Raw genomic sequence first — 27,899 nt, 5'->3', positions numbered from 1 at the left:
TATAACCCAATCCAGCGAAATATATTTTCTTACCTTGTATCCTGTTCGTTTGAAGTCAAGACATAGAACAAATTCAATGTGTTTTCTTGTTATTTCTCGAATGAGATTTTGAACCAGGCCTGTTGAAGGACACTTTTATCGGTGCCAATCCTTCACTGTCTCTCACTGTTTAAAACAGGTACTGTTATCATCAGCCTGTTAAGTACCTTACATAAGAAAATAAGAACTAAGAGCAGGAGTAGGCAATTCAGCTTCTCGAGCCTGCCCCGCCATTCAATACGATCATGCCTGATCTCATTTCGGCCTCAACTCCAATTTCCCGCCCTCTCCCCATAACATTTCAACCCGTTAAGAATTAAAAATCTGTCTCTCTCCTCAAGTGTATTCAGCGTCCCGACGTCCACTGCACTCTGAGGTGGTGAATTCCACAGATTCACGACGCTTTGAGAAATGTAATTCCTCCTCATTTCTGATTTAAATCTACTGCCCCTTGGCCTCTCGTTCTACAATGCCCCAGAAGGAGAAGCATCCGCTCCACATCTACTTTGTCTGTCCCATTTAGCATCTTATATACCTCAATTAGATCCCCTCTTATCAGTGATGAATTTCTGCCGTGTGTCACCTTGTCAGTTTCACAGGAGCTGCAGTGATGATGGGTTTTGGAAATTGAAAGTTGTACATGAGCAGCTTGAACAGCAGGTCGAACAAGTGCCAGCTCAGATTGAGAGAATCAATATAAATTGCTGTGAGGAAAAAGGCAGGATAATGGAATTCGTTAAGTTGCTCTCCCACAGAGCCGGCACGGACACGATGGGCCCAATGTACTCCTTCTCTGCTGTAGGCATCTATGATTTTATACTAACAACATCATCCTGTGCATAGGGCATATGGTCGTGGCCGAGTGGTTAAGGCGATGGAGCCCAAATCCATTGGGGTTTCCCACTTCCCATTGTTCCTGGTTTTAACTCTGTGTCTACAGAGTTAATTGTTGGTTACATTGAATCAAATCGATCCAAACGCTCGGGAGTTTTCCAATTTCTACTCATTCACGAAACCTGCAGTTGGAAGCGGAACAAAAACGGAGCCAGGTTGGTGTGATGCTTGCTTTCTGGGTGTTTGTCTCTCCTTAGAGACAAACCCTTGTCCTCTGTCACTCTCGGTGTATATGTCTGTGTGTGTTCCTCTGTGTGTGTCAATGTGGTTCAGCTCCTAGTTTTTACCATCCAAACATTATTCACCTTAGTTCTGCGGCTTCATATTAAGATGGTCCAGATGGAAAAAAAACAGAGCAGATTTCAAAGATGCAAGAGGATATTTATTTCTGTTTATTTTTGAGTGGAGAATGTTCAGCTACTAAATGTCCAGATGTTACAAAGCGGAGGATGATTGAAGATTTCACATGATCTTATTAAGTAGCTGAGAATGCTCGAGGGGCCGAATGGCCTATTCCTGATCATAATTTTGCACATTCTAATTCAGTGCCAATACCAGTCAAGGTAATGATTGTTTCTGCTCTGACTGTGGTTGAGTGGCCGAGTGGACCAAGGTGCTGATCGAGTTACCTGTGATTTGGGCTCCACTCCCGCGGTTGTTAAACTTTCCGGTGGTTTGTTTTTGAGAAGCTTCCAAAAAATCTTCTGTGTGGCCAGAGAACGGCTGATCTGTGCAGTGTTGCATTTTGGTTTGGAGAATGGGGAGAGGCAGTCTAAGTTGGGTTAATGGCAGGGACTGAAAGTCTTTTTTCTCTGTTACTCTCTGTATCCATTCTATTATTTTATACAAACAACATATCAATTTCATTAAGTAGTTGTGGCCAAGTGATTTTAACTGACGGTCTGCAGAATTAATTATCGGTTACTTGGAATAAAAACCATCCAAATAGCCCGTGTTTCTTATTTCTGTTCATCTGCAAACATTCACTAAATTCGCAGTGTGAAATGGAAGAGTAATTGACCACTTCTGATCAACCAATCACAACTGCTCTTTGACAGCAGCACGCCAGGCCGAATGGCCTCTTTGTTTCCTGTAACTTTCCATAACTTAATGTTCCCCAATACCACGAATGCTCTTTCCCGGTTATTCTGCCATATTATAACCCATTCTATCGACATGTACTTTGTTACCTTGTGTCAAGACCCGCAGTGAATTCAGTGAGAAGTTTTCTTCTCATTTCTAGCAGGAGATTCGGAAGCAGACCAGTTGAATGACAGTTTAAATGGTGCCGACCCTTCACTGCAGCTCACTGTGTTTTTGAGTGGAGATGATTTCTGTTTGTTACAAAGTGCAGGATGATCTGATTAACTGACGGAGCTGGCTCCAGATTCCGAATGGTCAATTCCTGCTCTGTTGCTTTTGTTCTATTTCAACACCAGTGAAGGAAATGATTAACAAAATCAGCGATGTGGTAGCGTGGCCACATAAACCACGTAAACCGCTGGATTAAAGCTTCAGTCTCTATTAGGGTAGGGTTCGAATCCCACCACTGCCAATATTTAGCAGCCCCAGATGGACAAGCAGATATCACCTCATATTCAGTGTGTGTCCTTGTATTCTGACAGGAAGAACGAGGAGACGATAGAAATATGGGTAAAGGCGGGATGTGGAATTGTTGCTGAGTTGCTCGACCAGAGGGTCGACAGGTGAATGACCATCTGATGTATCTGTCTGTGACTTTATACAAACAGCAGTGATGTCAGAATCGGTCCAGTGTTCACGGTGGAGTGGATAAGGGGATGGGGGTGGAATCCTGTGGGGTCTCCTCACAGAGTTACAAATCCTGCCGGCTCCAGTTCTCATCATTCCTGATTTTGATAAGATTCCCGTGGAATTAATTATTGGATAAACAACATCAAAAATAGGCAAACATTCCCATGGTTTCTTCTTTCCGTTCGTCTGTGTGTGTCAATGTGGTTCAGTTACCCAAGGGAATGGACACAAATTGAACGGAACAAACTTTATTCACATTAGTTGTGCAACCTCAGATCAAAAAATATCAGGGTGAAAGGTACAAGAGGAACTTTTCTTGTTCTCTGTGTGTCCCATTACAATAACAGCTTATATTTAGATAGTGCCTTTAACGAAACCTCCAAAGATGACCCACAGAGTCATTATATAAAAGAGTCTGACACTGACACACATAAGGAGATGTTAGGCCAGGTGACCAAAAGCTTGGTCAGAGAGGTAGGTTTTAAGAAGAATCTTAAAGGACGAAAGTGAGGTAGAGGCGGCGAGGTTTAGAGAGGAAATTCCAGAGCTTGGGGCCTCGTTAAATGAAACCACGGTCACCAATGGTGGAGCGATTCTGATTCAGAATGTACAAGAGGCCAGAATTAAAGGAGCACAGGTATCTCAGAGGCTATGGGGTTCGAGGAGATCACAGAGATAGGGAGGGGCGAGAACGAGGAGGGAATTGAACACAAGGATAAGAAATTTTGAAGTGGATACATTATTTGACCGGGAGCCAATGTCAGTCAGCGAGAGAAGGGTGAGAGAGGAATGGGACTTGCTGTGAGTGAAGACACAGGCAGCAGTTTTGGATGACCTCAATTTATGGAGGGGAGAATGTCCACTTACTCTCCAGAACTGACATTCTGCTGGATCAGCACTGTCCTGTTTCCAAGACCAATATTGATCCTTTATAAGGTGCGGTTCCCAGAACTATACACAGTTCCCCAGGTGTGATCTAACCAGGGCTTTGTATAGCTGTAGTAAACCTTTCCCTCTTTTCTACAACAGCCTCTGTCACAAGTTATTTAGCAATTTGAACTAAGTGGCTCTTTGAAGAAAGCACACAACGACGGGTCAAATAGCCACCTAATGAGCTGTGTCAGTTTACAATTAGATCAATTTCTCTGCAGCATTCCAAAATGTCCCATCCCAGTTCTATTCCTGTAAAACAGGATTTTGCAGTGCAGCATGTCTGCACAGTTTGAAATTCAATACAAGTCCCTTTGACTTTTTCTCGCAAATTGTTTCTGTGGTGTAGTGACCTAGCCAGCGATGCCCACGTCCCAGAAATCAATAAAGAAACAAATAGTGATTATCACATTCTCTTCACATGTGCAAGGTCATCAGCTCGAAAGCTGGCAAAAATATTATCAAAACTGAATCATCTAATTGTGAGAAGCTGCACAATTCTCGCTTGTTGGCAAATAATAGCCGAATACATTATCTCACATCCATGTGACATTGGCACTTCCCCAGGCTTTGAATAATTTTCTCCAAAAGGCACGGTTATGAGAAAGAGACAATAAATGAGACGAATTTCAGTGAGATAGTTCACACATGTGTGAAGTGCTGAATGACCTGCTGAAGTGCTCTGTCATTTTTATGATTCTAATGTCAGGTCATTTTTTCTGCCGCATGTCTATGTTTTTCAGCCGAATTGTACTTCCACAAAACAGGGTTTGGAAGTGCAGTAAGACTGCACAGTTTGATATTCTAAGTCAGTCCCTGTGATTCTGCCCATTGTTTCTGTAGTGCAGTGGTTATCTCAATGCCAGGGGAAACATTATCTCCCAGTTGTGTGGAGAAGTTGTATCGCTCCCATTCCTGTTTGTTGTTGAATGTGAACTGAATGCAGGATCTTGCAGCCACATTAGATTCGCTCTTCACCATTTCTGAAGATAACATTCAGCAAAATAAGAAGATGTTTCCACTGGCAGCGGGTGATTGGAGAGTGTGGGGCTGGAATATTGTTACTTTTTCCTGTCTCACTCACCGTGGAGCTAAGGAAGAGGCGATTAATTGATGGGTTGGTTTCAATCCAATAGCCTCATAGATCTCTATTGATTTAGATGGGGGTACACGATCGTTCAAATTCTTTGTTCTATCTGAAATGAATATCCATAAACAGAGCTTGGTTTGGGAACTCAATGGGCGACAGCCGAGTTTTCAACGTGAGAGTGGGAGATTTTTTTGTGGTTTCAGGGCCCCAGAACAAACCAGAGCGTTAATGAGTGGTGATGGGGAGAAAACAGTGGCAGCTTCGTCCCTGGGTGGTTTCGAACCACCAACTTTTCGGTTAACAGCCGAATGCGCTGACCAATTGCGCCACAGTGACTTGATAGAAGCACTTGCACTCTGTAAAATATCCTAAGCCAATGGCTCAGTGAGTGAAAGTTTCAGATTGCCGCGACTGCAATGACAATTATTCCCTATCAGTTTTACTCTTCCCAAATAAAGGGTGGGACATTCATTGTGGATACATGGAAATGGTCTGATCCCACCCACTGCCGACACATCCATGTCCCCGGGAACCAGCCCTCCTACAACCAGAGCTATCACCCTTCGAGCATTTCAGTGTTTTATCTGTTACCAAGTATTCTGATTAACCCAAAGCCGATAATTCTAAAGGGGTTTCTCTGTTACACGGCGAGTGGTTAGAATCTGGAATGCACTACCTGAGATTGTGGGGGAGCCAGATTCAATTGCGGATTTCAAAAGAGAATTGGACAGAAAATGCAGGTCTCCGGGGAAAAGGTGGGGGAGTGGGGCCAGGTCAGTTAGTTTCCAGAAGAGGAAGAGATCTCCCTTTTCCGCGGAGATTTTTCATTCTCAGAGGGTCATGAGCCTGTAGACTTATTTTCATCAGAGGTTTGGTCATTGAATTGTCTCAAGGCTGAATTAGTCAGATTTTTGATAGACAAGGGATTCAAAGGTTATGGGGCGCAGACAGGAAGGTAGAGTTGAGACCACAACCAGATCAGCCATGACCTCAATGAATGGTGAAGCAGGGTCAAGGGGGTGAATGGCCCACTCCTGCCCCTGAGTCCTTTGTTCCTATGACCCGGGCCGAATGGCCTCCATCTGTGTGTAGCCTTAGCACTGATTCTCTAACACTATGAGGCGCTCGAGGTGCAAAATGGTCAATCCCTGCTCCTGTTTTTTATGTTCTAATTTGAAGCCATTACCACCCAAGGCAATGGTTAGTTTACCTTTGACAGTGGGAGCGTGGCCGGCTGGGTTAGGGTGTTTTGTCTGGGCTCTGTTCTCTTCGTGGGATCGAATCAAAGCTTCAGTCGATTTGTTCATTCAGTCACTTCACCTGAGCATAGGCTCACGGCCGTCGATGTATTAAGACCTTCATCTTGTCAGGAAGAACAAGGAGACACAGTATGAATTGCAGGGTGACTGGGAATATGTGGGGGCAAATGCCCTCTTTCTCTGTTATAAACCTGTGATTTCATACGAACAAGATTAAAATTGATGCAGTTCTGTAATCATGGATGAGTGGTTAAGACAATAGGTTTGAAATCTATTAGACTCTCCCCCTGTAGATTTTAATACTGCCGAACTCGCTGTCTGCTGCTCTTGACTTTAGGTGAATCCAGAATTAAAATTAATTATTGGTGAAATGGAATAAAAACCTTCCAAACACTCCCGTGTGTTTCTCCTGCTTCTATTCCGCGTTTCTTCATTTCAGTTCATCTGCAAGTGTTCACCAAATCTGCAGTTTGAAAGGGAATAATAATTGGACAAGTTGGTGACATCCTTATCTCTGGGTGTGTGTGGCTCCTTAGGCCTCTGTCACTCTCGGTGTATATGTCTGTGTGTGTTCCTCTGTGTGTGTCAATGTGGTTCAGTTCCCTGAGGGGATGAACACTTTTTTACCATCGCAAACTTCATTCACATTAGTTGTGCAACTTCATGTTAGAATGTTATTGTCCCCCGCCTTTTCCCCGGAGAACTGTATTTTCTGTCCAATTCTCTTTTGAAATTCGCTATTGAATCTGTCTCCCTCTCAGGCCGTGCATTCCAGATCCTAACCACTCACTCTGTAACACAGAAGCCCCTTCAGAACTTTATGTGATGTTCCTTTCCTCATTCTTCCGACCAACATGAATAACTTCACACTTACATGCATTAAATTTCAGGTTCGTTTTAACAGTTTACACGAGGAATTCCTGTGCATTATGACAGTTCACACAGCGGTAAGAAAAACAGTTTTCCCCTGATCAGGGGTTGAGCCTAGGCTTCGGCGGTGAAAGCACCAAATGCGAAGCACGAAACTCTCTGACTTCTAGTGAAGGGGAGGGTCGTTTTCACTCAGAAACCAGCAGCTGTGATATTAACAAAGCAAAATGGAGAAAGACTCAGTTTGAGCGGTGACACTGCCAGAGGGATGGAGAGCTGGGGATCACCCATGAAAGCAGCAAAGCTTTAAAAAACACGGCAGCACCCAGCGTGGGGATCGAACCCACGACCCTGAGATTAAGAGTCGCACGCTCTACTGACTGACCTAGCTGGGCATGCGCGCACTTTGCTTCCTATACGAAAATTGAGGGTGATCAGTGTTGCTTCCTCCCTGGAGCCTCAGCTTGTTCTGAATTTCAAAGTGTGGAAGGTGATCGACCTACAAAAGCCCCAAGGTTACAATGCTTTCCTCTCAATCACCAATACCATCAGTGACATCTTCCACTTCTTAGCTGCACCTCCTTCCAAACATTGCAAACTCCTCTCGCATTGTTCATCCTGATATTTTTCTCTTTGACATTTTAATAAGAAGCTGCAGAATTAATGTGAATCAAGTTTATGAAGTGAATATGTGTCCATCCCCTCAGGGAACTGAACCACATTGACACACACAGAGGAACACACACAGACATATACACCGAGAATGACAGGGGCCAAAGGAGAGACAAACACACAGAAAGCAAGGATGTCACCAACTTGGCCAATTATTGTTCCATTTTAGGATCCAAATGTAGTGAATGTTTTGCACATGAAATGAAGTTAGAAACATGGGGGTGTTTGGGTGATTTTCTTTTTCATTTGAATGATAATTTATTCTGCAAACAGTTTGTGTCAATCAGGATTGAGAAGAAGGGGAATTGGCAGGATTCGAATCACGTGGAAAAGCGCCTGAACCACTTGGCCAGGACAACTGGGTAAAGGCTGCATGTTGTTTGTTTAAAATAATAGAATAAATACAGGGAGTTCCAGTGAAAGAAGGTCGTCCAGTCTGTGCCATTGCCCCACCTTTTCCCAGTCTCCCTGGGATTTACACTGTCTCTCCTCATTCTTCCAACTGAAATACAACACGGCACAGCTCAGCTGCCCCTTCACCGCACGGAGAATTATTTGGAAGTGCCTCAAATAACAAAGCACCAGAAAGTTTGGCAGTGGTGGGAGTGAAGACCAAATCACCAGAAAGATCGAAACCTGAACCAGCGGCTGATCCCGCTCGGCCTCACTACCACATTCAGATTAGACACAAACATTGTCTTCACCAACATTGACACTGAATTAGAATATAAAAAATAATGTTCAGGAATTGGCCATTCGGCCCTTCGAGTGTCCTCAGCTACTTAATAAGATCATGTGAAAACTTCAATCATCTTCCACTTTGTAACAGCCGGACATTTAGTTACAGAACAGTCTCCACTCAAAGAAAAGAGAGAAATGTCCTCTTGCATCTTGCGGAAGAATAAAATACATCTACAGGACAACTAAGGGTTAAACAGTTAAAACCATAGTGGAATACTACAGCACAGTTCCCTCTTTTGTTTTAGCAGGCACACCTGCAGCTGCCAGCTAATTGAGCAGGAAAGGAGAAAAGGAGTATCTTAAACAAGCTTCCTAGAATCCTTCAGACAAGGCTAGGATGTCTGCCCCCAACACAAAGAGACAGGATCAAGCAATGGTCATCTGTTCTCTAGAGGGTACACCCCCTAGCACTAGAGATAAGGTCAAGCATGGTTATCTATTCTCTGTCTCACTTTTTTATTACCAGATGGGCTTCCCCCAATATCCTGTATAGTCATAAATTAGAATAGACTAATTGTGTGTTGCATGCCAAAGACAATGATTCTCAATGTAATTAATTATTGAAGGTTAGACAGTCTTATCACCTTCAAGCTCTTTGATATGTACGACTTTTACTATAAATATGTGTGTACTCTGATGCTTCCTCAGAGTGCCGGCTAGCTCCATTGTATGCTTCTGGGCTCTCCATGATGTCATTATTCAATAAAGACTTCCAAGACAAACCTCCTGGGTCTGAGTGTTCACTCCGTTTTCTACGACAAATTGGCGATGAGGATGGGATCCGACTGAAGTCCAGTAACCTCTTATATTGGAGAGGTGATTGAAATCCTGGGCCGTCGGATCTCTAAAAAAAGAACCCTCGCGGAGAAAGGGAGGAACAACTCTCCTAAGTTGGGGAGAGTACGAACTGCATCCTAGCTGAAAGGGGGAGTGCGAGTAAAAGGGTAGCTACATACCAAAGAGACTTAAGTGACCCAAAGAATCGGAGGACTTGTTAAGGAACTCTTAAACACCGGTGAGCGCATAGGGTAGGAAACGCGCCGCGCTGTTAATTGTGTTTTCTTTTCAGAAAAATGGGAGGTCGCAACAGCAGAGCGGGCTCTGCCACTCACCCCGCTTCACAAAGTACTAAGAACAAACTGAAACCGGCGAAACCGGAGCTTAAAACAGGAACTTTGAAGATGGGCAAGAAAACGGAATGAAAAATGGATGGAGGTAAAAAAAATAGTAGTAGTATATCCAGGGTTTCGAGTCCCATGGAGGTGAAAAGTAAGTAATTTCTGTGTTTTCTTTTGTGTATATTATTAAGTAAAATGGGAAATATGACATCAAAGAAACCCCAGTTTCCCCCTTTGAAGGGAACTCCAAATGCTTATATGTATGTCCATTACGGTACTGAAATTGTCCATTATGTTTCTGATTGGGTTAAATGGACTCAAGGTAAAGGAGAGAGCTTCCCACCAGCTGGAACTTTTAATCGGGACAGATTTGAGCGCTTATAATATGTTTTAAGGGAGGTAGATAGTCCGCTACTGAATTTTCTGTAACTTAAAAAAAAAGAATGAATTGATCTAAATTACAAGAGCTGTTTGTGCTGAAGAGAGAGAGAGAGAGAAAGGGTACCCCTAGGGGGTTAATGAGCAATTTGCAAGCAGCAGCAGAGAAAATGTGAGCTTTCGTCAGTTTGAAGGTCCCTATAGGTGGAGCCTTCAAGGTCCCTTTATTCCCCCCACTGCTACTCGAAGATTCGTTTAGAGTTAAGTTCAATATTATAGGAGTATCGATACATACCTTTATCTATGTGTTTGTTCGTGTGAAGTGAAGCATTTGTATGTGAGCTTTAATGTGTTTTTTTCCCTGGATTGTTTTTTGTATGTATAGTTGAGCACGTTAGAATCGAAAGTCCCATATTAGATTAAAGGAAAAGTTTATTCAAATATTCCAAAGTCTTGAGTATAAGGTTTGAGTTGAGATTTCTGGCAAAAATCGTAATTTGAAGGGAGTATAAAGATAAAACAGGGCTTGCCTTTATCTCATCCTTGAGATGAACCCTTGTACCACCCCCTCGCAGACTAGTAGGGAATAACCCTCATCATCAACTTCCAAGCTGATTGGGATTAATAAATGCGAGTTCGTATTCTAAAATCCTGAGAAAAAGAAATTACTTAAAATTCAGAAGGATTCTAGGAGAACAAAAAGACATAAACACAAGGTCTAGATGGTTCCAATGGATAAAAAGGGGTTTCTTAAGAAGAGATGAATTAAATATTAAAGGAAATCTGCTTTCCAAAAGCACTGGAATTTGAATTTGGGACAATCTTGAGATGTAAAATGCAGTGTAATTTAACAGGTTACTTTTGAATCACTAGGATGCTGTCTAAGATAAATAATGTGTTGATAAACATACGGAAATCATAACTTGGATACAAATCGTTACACATGAAAAAGAGGTTGTTTTAATTTTGATAGTGTAAATTACAGTTCTTACAAAGTTTAAAAATTTGAGGTTTGGTTCTTGATAAAGTTCTCAAAAGGGAATTTTCATTTTAAAAGGTCTGACAACAATTGGCACTAATTCAAATGTTGCAAGCTTTTGTGTTTGTAAGTCTGTTCCCAAAATATGAAGCTAAGCTCAAGACCTTGACAAAGTTTGGCAGAAATCCAATTTTTGGCCGAGTTAATGAATCTGGGATAATTCTAAAAGAAAAGGGTCAGACACAATTTAGTGGGTTTCTTTTAAGACAATAAAATCTTTGAGAAGAAGAAAAGGAAGCAAAACTTGTTAATACCTGATTTCTGTTTTTAAAACTGTTATGAGAATATTTTAAAGTCTCTCCAGGCAACCTGAACAAGATAAGATGGGAGCTGTTGCAAGTGCAATATGGTATGAGGCAAGTGGGAGAATGAGTTAGGAAAAGAGGACATAATGTACAAACTGTTTTAAGGGAAATGAATTTGATAATCTGTCCATCAACTGAGGCATTGGAACTGCACAGGGGGAGATAAGCAAAGATCTAGAGACAGAGATCCCCGTTGAAATGGAATAGTTAATATGGCCTAAAGAGTAAGGAAACATTTTAAACAATCAAGACAATAGAGAAACTGAACTCCAGAGAACCTTAGGATGATCATGGTCAGGAAAAAAAAAAAAACTTAGAGGTAAAGGGAAAGCTGGAAAAAGGCTAAATAGATGTATTACTGACTATATTAATGTGCCTGCAAGCTACAAAAAGTAAAACCACAGGATTAACACCTTGATGACAGGCAGAGTTAAGCGGATCCCAGAGAGAACTATCACTGGAAGTGAAAATACTGAGCCATTGAAAGATAGGATAAGAAGGTGCATTGTTGAGTTGTTTAAGGAATTGAGGCCTGACATGAGACAGCAGCAGGAAAGAATAAACTGGAAGGAGCCTACCCACATGGATTCAGATCAGGGAACTAATTTCACAGGGAGAGTCATTAAAGAAGTGTGTAATTTTATGAAGATTAAACAGAAATTCCATATTCCTTACCACCCCCAGAGACCAGGGATGGTGGAAAGGATGAACTGAACTTTAAAAAAAAACATCAATCAAGAGACAGGGAACAGCCCAAAATTCTAATGCACTGTGGGCTACCCCAAGCAGGACCGCTGGGTTCACCCCATTTGAAATGCTAACAGGTAAGGGCCATGCAATTACCTGAAGGTATCATAGTAGGAGGTGTAGGGCCACAGAAAGGAAAAATACAGGACAATGAAAGGGAATTAAGTAGGTGATTACATGAGTTGAGAGAGGAAGTTAGAGACTGACAGATGATTAAGGATATGGAAACAGGCAAATCCAAAGAGCAACAATGGACCATATCAGGTAATTATGACAGGTGATACATGCGCACTTGTAGATGTGAGAACGGGAAGTAAATGGAGGCATTACACACAGTTAAAGATACATGACAATTGACCAAGCGGTAACCCAGAGAACGGGAGCCGAAGTTAATGTCTCCACAGATCTACGATCCTGGTCGTGGGCCTATCAGTACTGGCAACAAGGTCGGGGATCATCACTGCTCATCCCGCACCGCAGGAGGAACTTTGGTACAGCATGGACAGTGCTGAATGCGACGCAACGGGGAATGATAAATGTAACAGTAGGAGAACAAGTGCTTTCAAATTGTAGTAAGGGTTTGCTTCAGATCGAGCATGGGAGGTCCGCCACTACCCAGCCACTTCCCACCTCTACTTTCACAGTCTGAGTAGAGATAATTGAAGCCCCTCAAACCACACCGACTGATCCATCTTGTCCGACTATGCATTCAGGACCGACAAATGGTTTGGTACTGGTTGATCAGAAGTTTTGTATGATAATGTACACCATGAGCTGGTACCCGTAGTCTTGAATGTATCTGGTGTCGTTCTGCCCCAATGGTGCTCAACCCATACCCAAGCACTCTATACGGCTCTGACGCACCAGTTGATGACTGAAGCAGTTCAGTTCAATGGCGAGATGCGATCAGGCTTGGGAGGAAACCGCATTAAGCGCAGCCTGATAAATGATGCCACTATGATATTCAATATAGGGACATCATTGGTTAATCCAAAGTCTGGCTACCGTGCTCGAAAGTCATGCGGGGACTATCAATAAATTAATTGAAATAGGAAAAAATATTTCAGACAAAGCAAGCAGAAATGATGTTTGCAACATCTATGGATCTTGGGCACTGGAACAAGCAGGAGAAAATTTAAGACAGACTAAAGAAGGGGTAGTCCCTTCATGGGTAACTAATGAGCATCTATTGAATCTCTCACGACACAAGAATCATGACTTGACCGGTTGCCAGCTCAGGAGTTTAACACGTGTATGTAGAATGAATGTTGAATGTATAGTGAATAGTAATATGCTAATAGGCATTGTATTAGTAATACCTGTCATACCTATGTCAATGACATAACCCAGGCAAGACGCCCACACTGACTGCTGGTACGGGGACCCCATCCATGGGGCCCATTTGTACACCTACAAATGGACTTTATACAAATGCCTAAATGTATGGAATATAATTATGTTTTAGTTCAAGTATGTTTGTTCTCGCGATGGGTGGAGGCGTATCCCACCCGAGGAAATGATGCTGTTGTTGTTGTAAAATTGTTGTTCATTTTACTGCTAAAGTGATAAAGGAACTGTTGAAGGCCTTACAATGCAACCATGACCTTTCCTGCCCATACTACCCCCGGTCTACTGGAGCGGTGGAAAGACAAAATGGTATTCTGAAAAAACAAACTAAATTATGTGAAGAAACTAGTTTGAAAGGGCCTGAAGCTCTACCCTTGGTCCTCATGACTATGCGCTCTCACCCTAAGTGTACCACCTCCCTCTCTCCTTATGAAGTTGTAATGGGATGTCCTATGCGCCTCCCAGTGACCCCACCCTTGTCTGCTAGGGAAATGGACATCCACGCTATGGATGAGGGAATGATTACACACTGTATAGTGCTCACTAATTCTCTCAAGAGCTTGCATATACAGGTAGTAGAAGCTCAGAAAAAGCCGACCATTGAAGACTGCCATCAATACCAGCCCGGGGACCTAGTCCTAGTAAAGACCTTCAGGAGAATGAACTGTTTGGAACCTCGATGGGAAGGGCCTTTCCAAGTCCTGCTCACCACCCATATGGTCGTAAAGGTTGAAGGACGCCCTTGTGGATCGACGCATCGCACGTCAAGCGGACGCTGACTTCGGACGGAAGTGCTTGTGCAAGAACTTTAACTGAGCCGTCGGAATGCTGACTCTGATTTGGATCCTGTCCTGCGTGGTCCTTGCGGGGGCATGGAATACCAATTCTGCGGTTCAACGAATGCAGGCCATAGCCTCGCAAATTCATCGGACTAAAGGTTGGATTTGTACTCATTTTCCTCTATGCAAAACAGCAGCTGAATTGCATGAGAGGGTGGAAAGGACCCTACATTGTGCTGCTAACAACTCGAACGGCCCTGAAGATTAAAGGGAGGAAGATTGGGTCCACGCCACTCATTGTAAAAAACATTGTCCGGCAGTCTGATAACCGTCATTATCAGTGAACTAATTTGCATTACGTATCGGATACTGCCTTTTGCTATATTCTGTCTTTTTGCTATATTTTGAGGGGGGGTACCCAAAGGATTCCCAACACTTTTTGTCTCTATGCCGCACCTATGCTAGAGAGGTAGGACAGGGTGCCTGTTGGATATGTGCCCAGACTCCCCAACATGGGGGAGAGTCGGGTAATTGGCGTGCTGTTCCTCTAAATGACACTGAGTATGCTGACATTCGAACTTTTGATATTGTAACACCGCAGCACAATATGTTTAGGGGTTGGTTCCGTCGCTCTCCACCTGCCAATGGGTGGAACTATACAGAACATGGGATTAGAATTAGATCCCCACTAGAGCCGGTAAACGCCACCTGCTGGTGTTCCAGCCTTACACTCAGCACTTATGATCTGGGACGAAGCTCCTGTCATACCACAGTGTCATACATCTTTGGCCTATCTGTCCGAAAGCCCGCCGGTGCTGAACATCCACCAGACCCTCTTAATGGTACATATTGGCTTCGTGGAGATAAAGCTTACCCCTGGTTGCCTGGGATGCCTCAGCTGTCCTTTTCCTCTAACATGTCTGTAGGAAATTCGGAAAAGAACAAAACCACTCCCACCTGGAGTGGCTGTTGCTACCTAGCATACTTAAATCCCTATCTTCGCCATATAGGTAAATCAGATATGCACCCACATCGGCGCCTACATCGCCGTGGCATCTCGGAATCTGAACGATTCTGGATGATTGCTTTGCCCCCTTATGGATCAGCTCGTAATTCACGTGAAATTATCAACCTGGCAGCTGCGCTTGAAAAAGTCGCTAATTCAATGGCTGATGCTCTGATTAAAACACAGAAGCAGATCTCAGCCAGCACCACTGAAATGATAGCATTACGCCTAACCGTATTACAAAACAGGATGGCCCTCGACTTTCTTCTAGCTGAAAAAGGTGGCACTTGTGCTATGATAGGCTCAGAGTGCTGCACTTCTGTCCCCGATGTCTCTGAAAATATCACTGACTTGGGAAAGCATGTCATGGACAAGGTACAAGAAATAAAGAAGGCTGGGGAAAGTTCGAGCGATTTTTATAAAAAAGATTCTCAGTGGTCTACAATACTAGGTTGGTTTTCCGGTTGGGGAAGTTGGTTGCTATACTTTTTAATTGGGATATTCGTAGCATGTATCATAGGGTGCTGTGCGTGTGTTACTTTACAGATTTGCTGCTCCCAGATTATCAATAGTGTCTCCACTGGATTAGGGGGTGCCCCAATCATTCCCCAAATGATGCGCACTGGCCCCAGCGAAGCCCACTGGTGGGGAGAGAAAGTTTACCCCGCCAGGGACCAGACTTTTCCTCATGGTTATGAACCCCCGTATGATGATGAAGATATTATTCCTCACTGGTGTTAATCTAAAAGAAAAGATTAACAAGGAGGGACTGTGGAGGAATAAAATACGTGTGTAATTGGGAATGAAATAAAATACACGTATAATTGTGAATGAAATAAAATACAAGTACAATTGTGAATGAAATAAAATACACGTATAATTGTGAATGAAATAAAATACACGTACAATTGTGAATGAAATAAAATACACGTATAATTGTGAATGAAATAAAATACACGTACAGTTGTGAATGAAATAAAATACACCTATATTTGTGAGAGAAATAAACTTAAAATACATGTATAATGTAATTTACTGTAGACTATCCCCAAACAGTCATGCAGCCAGCACATAAATTAGCAAATCAAAGGGCCAGTGCTACCTTCCCAGACTAAGGGGCTCCGGATGTCGGTGGCAAAATCTAAGAGAAAAAAACTATTGTGTGTGTGCATTGCCCAGGATATGTAACCAATTATCACTGTCTATCTGCTAAACCATTGACATTGTCCTGTCTATTTGCTAAACCATTGACATTGTCCTGTCTATTTGCTAAACCAATGACATTGTCCTGTCTAATCGTTAAACCGTTAACACTGATCGCTATCTTTTGATATTGTAATTGCCCAAGTTTCTGTCACGAACCTTTTGCTATATCTATGTGTGTAAAGAGGTGTCAGGCAGAGACTGGTTCGCTCCGTTGTATGTGACTAGGCTCTCCGTGATATCATGACTTTAATAAAGACTTCCTAGACAAACCTCCAGGTTCTGAGTGTTCACTCCGTTTTTCCGCGACAGATTCTGTGGTGACAAGTGGTCCTGGTGTTTTTATCTGAGACAGGCCTCAGCCCAGTCATTTGCCCCGAGTGTTGATGTGATGGTTCAAGCGAAGAGATGCCGGGTACCGGGAGCAGCAGGAACAATAAATAAAACCGAGGTGTCAGTAAATACTGATATAGTTTATTTGTATCTAGTTCCATTTTTATAAATTCTGCTGAATGTGGCCCTCGCCCATTGTCAGGATATTGGATCAGAGCCACCATGGAAAATGAATTTGACACCGGTGAGATAGACAATGTCAACCGGATCCTCAGTATCTCTAACGTCCTCCAGCCTCACAACCCTTCCTGTAAATACAAGGTGGTGTTCTTGGATTACACCCTGAGATAGACAATGTAATTATATTTTAACCTTTATTCTTCAAGTAAAGTATCTCTCTTCGGGCTGTTCTCAAGGTTGTGCAAGATGAAACCAAACAGTGATTTATTTGAACATCTTGCAGTTTAGTTACTGTATTCACTGCTCATGATGTGGTCTGCTCTACATTGGGAAGACCAAACACAGATTGGGTGATCACTTTGTGGAACAACCTCCGTTCAGTCTGTGAGCTTGACCCTGAGCTTCCGGTCACTTGTCATTTTAATTCTCCGCCCCACTCCCACTCTGACCTCTCTGTCCTCGGCCTCCTGCAATGTTTCAATGAAGCTCAATGGGGACTCGAGGAACAGCAGCTCATCTTTCAATTCGGCACTTTACAACCTTCCACACTCAACATCGAGTTCAGCAGTTTCTGCACCAACAGAGAGTTGTCAGGATCTGGAACATTCTACCTGGAAAGGTGCTGGAACCTGATTCTATCAGGAATTTTAAAAGGGAATTGACAGGGATTTGGGATTGAGGAACTTACAGGGTTACAAACAGAAAGTGGGTGTGTGGGACTAAACACAACTGCTCTTTCAAAGAGGCAGCACAAGCACAAAGGGTTGAATGGCCTCCTTCTGTGCTCTAAGTTTCAATGATTCTAGGAGTTGGCCATTTAGCCCCTCGAGTCTGTCCCACTATGCAATCAGATCACGGCTGATGTGTGACCCTTTGTCTCCTGTCCCTTGATTTATACCTTGTGTTAGGAAGGATCTATCAATGCCAGATTGAAACTGAACATTGATCAAGCATGAACTGCTAATTCAGGAAGAGAATTCCAAACTTCTCCCAACTTTACCTGGAGAAGATTTTCCTAATCTCGCTCCTGAAAGGTCTGGCTCTAATTTTTAGAATATGTTCCTCAGTCCTGGATTCCCCAACCAATGGAAATTGTTCCCCTCTATCTACCACACCATTTCCAATTTATATCATGAAAACTTCGAGAAAATCCTCCTCAATCTTCTAAATTCCAGGGAATACAAACCTCACAGTGAGATGATGAATATTGGCAGAATGAATAGGGTACTCAATGGTACAGTCCTAAAGGGTGTGTAGGGACTGTGGGACCTGGGGGTTGATGTGCATACACATTTGAAGGCGAAAGGACATATTGCGAGAGCAGTTCGCAAAATATATGAGATCGTGGGCTTCATAAGCAGATTTAATGTGCATAAACACAGGGAAAATAAGCTGACCCGTCATAAAGCTCTGGTTAGGTCACAACAGGAGTATTGCATCCAGTTCTGGTCTCCACACTTTAGGAAAGGGGTGAGGGTCCTTGAGAGGATGCGGAGGAGATTTACCAGAATGGTTCCAGGAAAAAGGGAATTCGGTTACAAAGGGAGATTGGAGAAGCTGAAGTTGTTCTTCTTGGAGTTAGAGTTGAGGGGAGATTTGTTAGTGGTGAACATGATTGTGACAGGTTTAGACAAAGGTGGACAAAGAAAATGTTGTTTCCATTTGGTGATGGTACAAGGATTAGGGGGAGACATATTGAAGGTTATGGGCAATAGATACAGGGCAAATGCAGGGAGGAACATTTTACACAACATGTGGTAATAACCCAGAACTCACTGCCTACGAGCAGGCTGGAAGCAGACATGATCAATGCTTTAAAATTAAATTGGACCAGCATTTAAGAGAAATAAACATGCAGGGGGTTGAAGACACAGTGGGGCAATGAGACAGACTGGACTGCTCTACAGAGAGCTGGCATGGACTCAATGGGCTGAATGGCCTCTTTCTGTGCTGTACTTACTCTGATGCATTTGTTTGACCACTCCTCATAATTTAACCCTTGGAGTCCAGTTGTTATTCAGGTACATCAGCACTGCTCTCCCACTAAGGCCAGTATAGTCTATCCTTCCTAATGTGTGATGCCCAGAACTGAACACAGTATTCCTGTCCTGATGAAAGGTCATGTTGACTCGAAACATTAACTCTGTTTCTCTCCACAGATGCTGCCAGGCCTGCTGAGTACTTCCAGCATTTTTTATTTTTATTACAGTGGTTCAGGTGCAGTCTAACCAGGATTTTGAAAATGTCGGTGCTTTTCCCACAAACAGAACAGACAAACCTTTTACCTCAACCACATGTTAATGTTTCGAGTCAACATGACCTTTCATCAGGACAGGAATACTGTGTTCAGTTCTGGGCATCACACATTAGGAAGGATAGACTATATTGGCCTTAGTGGGAGAGCAGTGCTGATGTACCTGAATAACAACTGGACTCCAAGGGTTAAATTATGAGGAGTGGTCAACCTCAAACGCAAACTGGGCGACCGTTTTGCGGAACACCTGCGGTCTGTCCGCAAGAAAGACCCAAACCTCCCTGTCGCTTGCCATTTTAACACTCCACCCTGTTCTCTTGCCCACATGTCTGTCCTTGGCTTGCTGCATTGTTCCAGTGAAGCCCAACGCAAACTGGAGGAACAGCACCTCATCTTCCGACTAGGCACTTTACAGCCTTCTGGGCTGAATATTGAATTCAACAACTTTAGATCTTAAACCCCCCTCCCCCCATCCCCACCCCGTTTCTTTTACCCCCCCACCCGCATTTTTTTTCAATAATTTATATAGATTCTTCTTTCCCCACCTATTTCCATTATTTTTAAATCTAAAACTAAAACCTTTAGTCTTTCCACCCCACCCCCACTAGAGCTGTACTTTGAATATCCTGTCTTGCATTCTTAATTAGCACTTTTCTCAGACAAAGACCACCACCTTCAACACCTCTTTGACCCTTTTGTCTCTGACATCTTTTGATTATCTGCTCACACCACACCCTCAATGTGTCTCTTCCCCCCCACCCACCTTAAACCAATTTATATTTCTCCCTTGTTGAAACTATGCTTCAGTTCTGCTGAAGGGCCATGAGGGCTCGAAACGTTGACTGATTTCTAAGAGGGAGGTGTCAGCTGTGGCTCAGTTCATAGCACCCTCGCCTTTGAATCAGAGGGTTGTGGGTTCATGTCCCACTCCCGGAAACCAAGAACTGTGATTGTACTCAAAGAGTTGCAATCTGTGACTGTTGATAACTCGAAAAACTTGGTAAGGTTTGCCCTAGCTGGCAGGGTGTAAAGTCATAGTGCAACTTTGTGTTGACTGATTTCTTCTCCAGGGAGGTGTCAGCTGTGGCTCAGTTCATAGCACCCTCGCCTTTGAATCAGAGGGTTGTGGGTTCATGTCCCACTCCCGGAAACCAAGAACTGTGATTGTACTCGAAAAGAGTTGCAATCTGTGACTGTTGGTAACTCGAACGAGTTTCCTACAGGTAGGAAGTAGACGATAGAGATTTAATCAATGTTGACTGATTTCTTCTCCGCCGATGCTGCCAGACTTGCTGAGTTTTTCCAGGTAATTCTGTTTTTATTTTGTTTTGGATTTCCAGCATCCGCAGTAGCTTTTAGCTTTTTGTTTAAACCTTTTACCTTCCACAGTCAAAGTCCGATGATATTCAGGTCCTGAGGAATCGAGTGACTCTGTTAGATCTTGATGTGAAGTTTGGTATGAGTTTCCCCGTCTCCAAATCCGTCCCATTGAAAATCCTGTACAAAGGAGACTATAAAAAATCCATCCCTGTCAGTCCAGGATAGAAATTAAGAGACAAACATTTCTCTGGGTTGGAGTTTGCTGTGTGTAAATCCTCCCCTTCTAACCCCCTGGAAAAGGAGTTTCCAAACACTGGGTGTAAACTGGGCTCCGGGAGTTTGTAATCCGGGTTTGGAGTCCTACACCGGGTGTTAGTGAATCCTCCCAGTCCACCCTCCGGCTCCATTCCTCTCCTGCACTCGGCCCTTTCTCACCCGCTGGACTTTCAACCCGACCGCCTTGATCCCGATCCCCACACGCGCTGCGCATGCTCCAATTCAAACCTGGCCACGCCCCTCATTCACTGCGATTGGCCGGAGGAACAGCCGCTCCCGCCGGACCTCCATGCCCGCCCCCTGTCCCTATTGGTCTGGAGCTGCCGTCAATCATTGTGAGCTGGAGCATGTGTAGCGCGTGAAATCAGGCGTGAGGAGAGCTGGAGCGAGCGGATTTAAAATGCGGGATTTACAAAGACCGAGTGCGGACTGAGAGCTGGAAAAAAGATCCGTGAGCATAGATAGGGCTGGCGGGTGAGTTGGGAGGCTTTATGAATTCACGGTCTCTGTCCTAAACCCTCAATAAAGAACCATCCTTATCCAAGGAGAAGCAGAGCGCATGTGCGGTCACCATCTTTATATGGGGCAAAGGGCAGCAGAGCGCATGTGCGGTCACCATCTTTATAGAGGGCGAGAAGCAGCAGAGCGCATGTGCGGTCACCATCTTTATAGGGGGCAATGTCCAACAGGGAGCATGCGTGGTCGCCATTTTTACAGAGGCTGCAGGCCCAGATGAATGACCTGCAGGAAGGACAATAAATCAGAGATAGAGTTTGGTGTGAAATCAATGGGTTGTTGTAAAACAGGAGATCAGGGCAACAGTCAGAAACAACAACCAACTTCTATTAACATCATAAATCATCCCAGTGAGCTTCACAGGAAATCATAAAATAAAGTATAACATTCAGACACAGAAGGAGGTGACCAAAATACTTAAATAGTCGCTTGTTTGTACGGAATTTGATTATTAACGAAAAAAGAGACAAGCTGTCAAAGCTTTTCCTGTTGCACTCACCAGGACAGATGCAAGAATCCCAAATTTCAAAGGGAACCACAATTTATACTGCACAAGAAAAGGGTGCTGATTGGTTGGCCTGTCGACTCTGATTGGTTGTTGCTGAAATCCCCTCTGCTTTTGTTTAATTCCACAATAGGCTCCATGCCTGGACTTGTTCCTTCTGCCTGCAGAGGACAGGTCCCTGTGGATGAACATACGTAGCTTCTAGCAAGTGCAAGTGAGACACATTACTAGCTTGACTGATAATTTTTGAAATTTGGTTTTCTTCCCTCCATCCTGATGAGTACAAGATAAAATGTTTTAACAGAATATCTTTTTTTTATTAATACTCAGTTGTCTTAAAGGGGGAAAGTGTGGGAGACGGAGAGAATTTCAGAGCTTGGGGTCGAGGGAACTGAAGGCACGGACACTAATGGTGGAGCAATTAAAATAGGGAATGCTAGAATTAGAGCAGTGCAGATATCATAGAGGGTTGTGGGTCTGCAGGAGCCAAAGAGAGGAGGCCATTGGGGGATTTGAAAACAAGGATGAGAATTTTAAAATCGACTTGCTCCTTGAACGGGAGCCAAGGAAGGTCAGGGAATGGGCCTAGCTGTGAGTGAAGACACAGACAGCAAAAATATGCATGTCTTCAAGGTTACAGAGGGTAGAATTTGGGAGACTAGCCAGGAGTGTGTTGGAATGGTCCAGTTTGGAGGTAAAAATGGCCGTGATAAGGGTTTCAGCAGTAGATGAGACACTCCTGAGACAGGGGTGTGGTCAGGTGATATTACAGAGGTGGAAACAGGTGATCTTAGTGATGGCACAGACATGAGATCAGCAGCTCATTTTGAGATCAAATGTGACACCGAGGTTGTGAACAGACTGGTTTAATCTCAGACTGTTCCCAGGGAGAGGGATGGAGTTGGTATCTAGGAAATGGAGATTGGAGCAGGGACCGAAAACAGTGTCTTCAGTCTTCTCAGTGTTAATTAGTCATCAGGAAGAGAAGCAGGAACCAGAATGGGCCATGAGACTGATCCCAGGTTTAACTCAGAGAGGGAGAAGGAAGGAAGGAAACTCTGGGACATTGGGAGAAACCACCTTCATAATCGCTCATTAAATCTCCACAAAGTAAGATTTGGATACAAGGTTAACATCTGCTATTCTGTATGATCAGTCAGGGGGTTTCAGATTAATGTTTTGTCTTGAGTAATCACTGAAGTGAATGATCAGACATATTGTCAACTCCAATTATAGAAATTTGTAAAAAAAAGATACAGAAAGAATTGTCCAAAACTCTGTTTGGATTTCAGCACAGGGAGGAGGGAGAGTGTGTGGGACGGGGATTTGCAGCTTTGGGGGAACAAGAGAGGAAAAAATGTTCCATAGAATTGTCTGTTCTGAATTTCTATCCTGTTCTTACAGTGATGGCTCTTGTAAACTCCTTTTACAGATAATTAGAAGGGGAGGATTTTCAGGCAGGAAACCCAAACCAAACATCACATCAAGATCTGACAGAGTCACTCGATTCATCAGGACCTGAATATCATCACCTTTGAATGTGGATGGAGAATCGTTTGTCTGTTCTGTCTGTGGGAAAAGATTTCAAACATCAGTGTGACTGGAAAAGCACCGAGACACACACACACCCGAGTGAGAGTGTTCCAGTGAACTGACTGTGGAAAGAGCTTTAACCAGTTACACAGCCTGAAATAACATCACACCATTCACAGTGGGGAGAAACTGTACACATGTTCCCTGTGTGGACGAGGCTTCAACTGATCATCAAATTTAGAGAGACACAGGGATACCCACACCATGGAGAAACCGTGGAAATGTGAGGACTGTGGGAAAGGATTCAATTGTCCATCCAAACTGGAAATCCATCGACGCAGTCACACTGGGGAGCGGCCGTTCACCTGCTCTGAGTGTGGGAACGGATTCACTCAGTTATCCCACCTGCTGACACACCAGCGAGTTCACACTGGAGAGGGAGCATTCACCTGCTCCGACTGTGGGAACGGATTCACTCGGTCATCAAACCTGCTGACACACCAGCGAATTCACACTGGAGAGGGAGCATTCACCTGCTCCGAGTGTGGGAAGAGATTCACTCGGTCATCAAACCTGCTGACACACCAGCGAGTTCACACTGGAGAGAGGCCGTTCACCTGCACGATATGTGGGAAAGGATTCACTGGGTCCTCTCACCTACTGAAGCACCAGCGAAGTCACACTGAGGAGAGGCCATTCAGTTGCACGTCCTGTGGAAAGAGATTCAGAACTTCATCGAACCTCAAAGTACACCAGCGAATTCACACTGGAGAGAGGCCTTTCACCTGCTCCGAGTGTGGGAAGGGATTCACTCAGTTATCCCACCTGCTGACACACCAGCGAAGTCACAGTGGAGATAGGCCATTCACCTGCTCCCAGTGTGGGAAGGAATTCACTCAGTTATCCCACCTGCTGACACACCAGCGAGTTCACACTGGGGAGAGACCGTTCACCTGCTCCCAATGTGGGAAGGGATTCACTCAGTTATCAAACCTGCACACACACCAGCGAATTCACACAGGGGAAAGACCATTCACCTGCTCCGAGTGTGGGAAGGGATTCTATCGGTCATCAAGCCTGCTGACACACCAGCGAGTTCACACTGGAGAGACACCATTCAACTGCACGGTATGTGGGAAAGCATTCACTGGGTCCTCTAACCTGCTGAAGCACCAGCGAATTCACACTGAGGAGAGGCCATTCAGTTGTACTTCCTGTGGAAAGAGATTCAAGACTTCATCGAACCTCAAAGTACACCAGCGAATTCACACTGGAGAGAGGCCTTTCACCTGCTACGAGTGTGGGAAGGGATTCACTCGGTCATCCACCCTACAGACACACCAGTGAGTTCACACTGGAGATAGGCCATTCACCTGCTCTGAGTGTGGGAAGAAATTCACTCTGTTATCCAACCTGCTGAGACACCAGCGAGTTCACACTGGGGAGAGACCATTCACCTGCTCCCAGTGTGGGAAGAAATTCACTCAGTCATCCACCCTGCTGAAACACCAGCGAATTCACACAAGGAGAGGGCATTCCGCTGCACTTCCTGTGTAAAGAGATGCAGCCTTCATTCCACCTCAGTGTACACCAGTGAATTCACATTGGAGAGAGAGCGTTCACCTGCTCCAAGTGTGGAAAGGGATTCCCTCATTTATCCAACCTGTTGACACACTAGCAAGTTCAGACTGGGGACATGCTGTTCACTTTCCCCGAATGTAGGAAGGGATTCACTTGGTCATCCCACCTGTTCACACACCAGCGAGTTCACAAGTGACAGCAGGGGTTGGATGCTGCTGTTATTGCTGCTGTTAATCACATCCAGAACTGAACCATGTTCATTCTGACAGTTGTGGTTTGTTTCTATTGATGTTAATAATCCCTGTAACTGGGCTGAAGTTTAATATCTTGATGTCTGTTAAATAAATTAGTTTTGTTTCAAATTCTCAGAATGTCGAGTCCTTGATTTCTCCAGGATAAGAGGAGACTGATTGATGTCCTGTTCCCAACTGCTCCAATTTTTGGATCTTTTCTCCTCTCTAACTCTAAATTCGTTCAGTTCTCAGACCTTTGGTTACTCTCATGAATACGTCCCAGCTCCCCACACCTCCCAGAGAGCCTTGGGATCCAGGGAAGTATCAGTATTAAAAACAGAAAATGCTGGAAATAACCAATACTTTTCCAAATGCCAATCGATTTTGTCCCGGATTATTGTCTCCAGCCTTTCCCCACCACTGATGTGAAGCTGATTGTCCTGGAATTGCTGTGTTTTTGAACAGGGGTGTATCATTTACAATCTGTCAGTCGTTTGACAACACTACTATATAAGGAGGATTGGAAGATTGTGACCAGAGCCTCCACAAGTTCCATGTGAAGGATGCTGTCTCTGACAGTGCAGCAGTCCCTCAGTGTCACCCTGGAGTGTCAGCCTAGATAATGTGCTCAGGTTTATTAATATTTCCTCTTGTTATTGATGTGGATCATTAAGAAACAATGGACTCTAATTATGTCATCCAGTCCCAGTGCGATGATGTCATGAAGACTATTAAATACCAGCGGAACCTGAGTGAGAGAGTCTGTATGAATATAACTCAGATAGACACAGCTTGTGTCATAGTTCAGTGAGATCTGATCACTCACTGAGTGAGAGAGTCTGTATCAATATAACTCAGATAGACACAGCTTGTGTCATAGTTCAGTAAGGTCTGATCACTCACTGAGTGAGTGAGTCTGTATCAATGTAACTCAGATCGACACAGCTTGTTGGAACAGACCTGGGGAGAAAGAGGCTCTGAATTAATCACTGGATTTTCTGTTCTCCACAGTTAGGAAAATGGTGATTCTTTCCAAACATCCAAATGACGAATCAAGTCATTAAAGATGATTTGTTGTTTTGAGCTGAATTATTTGGTAGAATTAGCGTGAAGGAGTGGGATTGACCCACAGGCTGAGTCACAACTTTAAGGACAGGAAGAGAGAGAATCTGGAGAGGGGAAAAGAATTAATGAATTAGTAGGTGACTGGGTACTGAATCTGGAACAATGAGCAGAGAGGGGGAGGAGTGTGTGGGACAGGGATTTATAGATTTGGGGGAATGAAAGGAGAAAGAATATTCCATAGAAACTAGAATAGTCTGTTCTGAATTTCTATCCTGTACTGACATTGATGGCTTTTGTCAACCCTGTTTACAGGGGATTAGAGGGAGAGGATTTTCAGATGGGAAACTCAAACCAAAAATCTTGCAAGATCTTATAGAATCACTGAATTCATAAACGATCAGCCTCTGATTATAGAAGGAAAAATGTTTGTTCTGTCTGTGGGGAAATATTTAAATTACCAGTGTGACTGGAAAATCAGCGGGACACACACACATACACGAGTCGGAATAGCATCTCGGGGTCAAACTTGACATCACGTGTGCAAAAAGCCTGGTTTATATTCAGACAGTTGTGAGGAAGAGGAATGGAGTTGGTAGCTCGGGAATGAAAACAATGGCTTCAGTCTTCCCAATACTTAATTGGAGGAAATATCTGCACATTCACCACTGGATATCAGACAAACAGTCTGATAATTTAATAAAAGTGGAGAAGTGGAGAGAGGTGGTGGTGAGGTAGAGCTGGGTACTGTCAGTGTACATGTGATAACTGACACTGTGTTTTCAGATGATATCATTGTGGGGAGAATGTTGATGAGAAATAAGAGGAGGCCAAGGCTGGATCCTTAGGGGACACCAGAGGTAACTGTGGGAGTGGGAAGGGAAGACATTACAAGTGATTCACTGACTATGATTAGACAGAGAAGAATGGAACCAGGAGAGAGCAGCCCCACCCAGCTGGACGACAGTGGAGAGGTGTTGGAGCAGAATGGTGTGGTCAACCCTGTCAAAGGCTGCAGACACATCGAGAAGGGATAGTTTACCTTTATCCCAGTCACATAGGATGTCATTAGTGGCTTTGATCAGAGCAGTGGCAGGGGCAGAAACCTGATTGGAGGGATTGAGACAGGGAGTTCTGGGAAATGTGGGCACAGATTTGGGAGGTGTGAACATGTTTGAGGAGTTTGGAGAGGAAAGGGAGGTTGGAGATGGGACAGCAATTTGTAAGGACAAGGCCAAAGGTTTGTTTATTGACGAGGGCTTGATGATGTCAGATTTGAAGGAGAGAGGGACAGTAACTGAAGAGGGAGAACCATTGACAATCTCAGCGAACATGGGGAAGTTGGGTGACCAGCAGTTTAGTGGGAATAGGGTCAATGCAGCAGGAGGTGGGTCTCATGGACAAGATGAGCATGAAGGTGGCACGAGAGGAAATGGGAGTGAAACTAAAGAAAGATGTGGGTTCAGGGCTCAGACAAGGGGGATCTTTAGAGACAGTTTGTCCCGGTGGGCCAGTGAAAGGGAGGGAAGCAGCAGAGGCAGCTGATCGGATTGTCTCAATCTTAGTGACAAAGAAGCTCCATGAGCTCCACACACTTGTTGTTGGAGATGAGGATGGAGAAGACAGGGCGAGAGGGAGAGCCCTTCAAAAGGAACTAACTTGTATGTTTAACACAGAGCTGATTTATTTGACTTTATTCAGAATATTAACAGCTGTAACTGGGTTGGAGTTTATTAACATTAGTAGAAACAGACCCCAATCAACATGGTTCAGTCCAGGATGCAATTAACAGCAAAATCCAGTCACTGTTGTCACTTGTGAATTCGCTGGTGTCTCAGCTGGTGGGATAACTGAGTAAATCCCTTCTCACACTCGGAGCAGGTGAACGGTCTCTCCCCAGTGTGAACTTGCTGGTG

At 44.0% G+C, this 27,899-nt stretch overlaps 2 protein-coding genes and 2 non-coding genes across 4 annotated transcripts in view; 1 reads left to right on the top strand and 3 right to left on the bottom strand.

Annotated features, from left to right (window-relative positions):
- Positions 1-27,899, bottom strand: part of LOC144698562 (uncharacterized) — a 1,040,782-nt gene that overhangs the window by 921,674 nt on the left and 91,209 nt on the right. The window lies entirely within an intron of this gene.
- Positions 4,989-5,062, bottom strand: trnan-guu (transfer RNA asparagine (anticodon GUU)). The gene has a single exon. It is a non-coding gene; the product is annotated as a tRNA-Asn (tRNA).
- On the bottom strand, positions 7,178-7,250 carry trnak-cuu (transfer RNA lysine (anticodon CUU)). The gene has a single exon. It is a non-coding gene; the product is annotated as a tRNA-Lys (tRNA).
- The window catches only part of LOC144698306 (uncharacterized), a 119,378-nt gene continuing 112,352 nt past the window's right edge, over positions 20,874-27,899 (top strand). The window contains 2 exon segments of the mRNA XM_078570265.1: positions 20,874-21,027; positions 23,007-24,639. Coding sequence (XP_078426391.1) covers positions 23,372-24,639 — 1,268 coding nt within the window. The 5' untranslated portion in view covers positions 20,874-21,027; positions 23,007-23,371.

The sequence above is a fragment of the Cetorhinus maximus genome, chromosome 23, assembly GCF_964194155.1.
Source record: "Cetorhinus maximus chromosome 23, sCetMax3.hap1.1, whole genome shotgun sequence".
Lineage (NCBI taxonomy): Eukaryota > Metazoa > Chordata > Chondrichthyes > Lamniformes > Cetorhinidae > Cetorhinus > Cetorhinus maximus.
The sequence above is the reverse complement of the archived record's forward strand: the minus strand, read 5'-3'. Positions and strand labels throughout refer to the sequence as shown.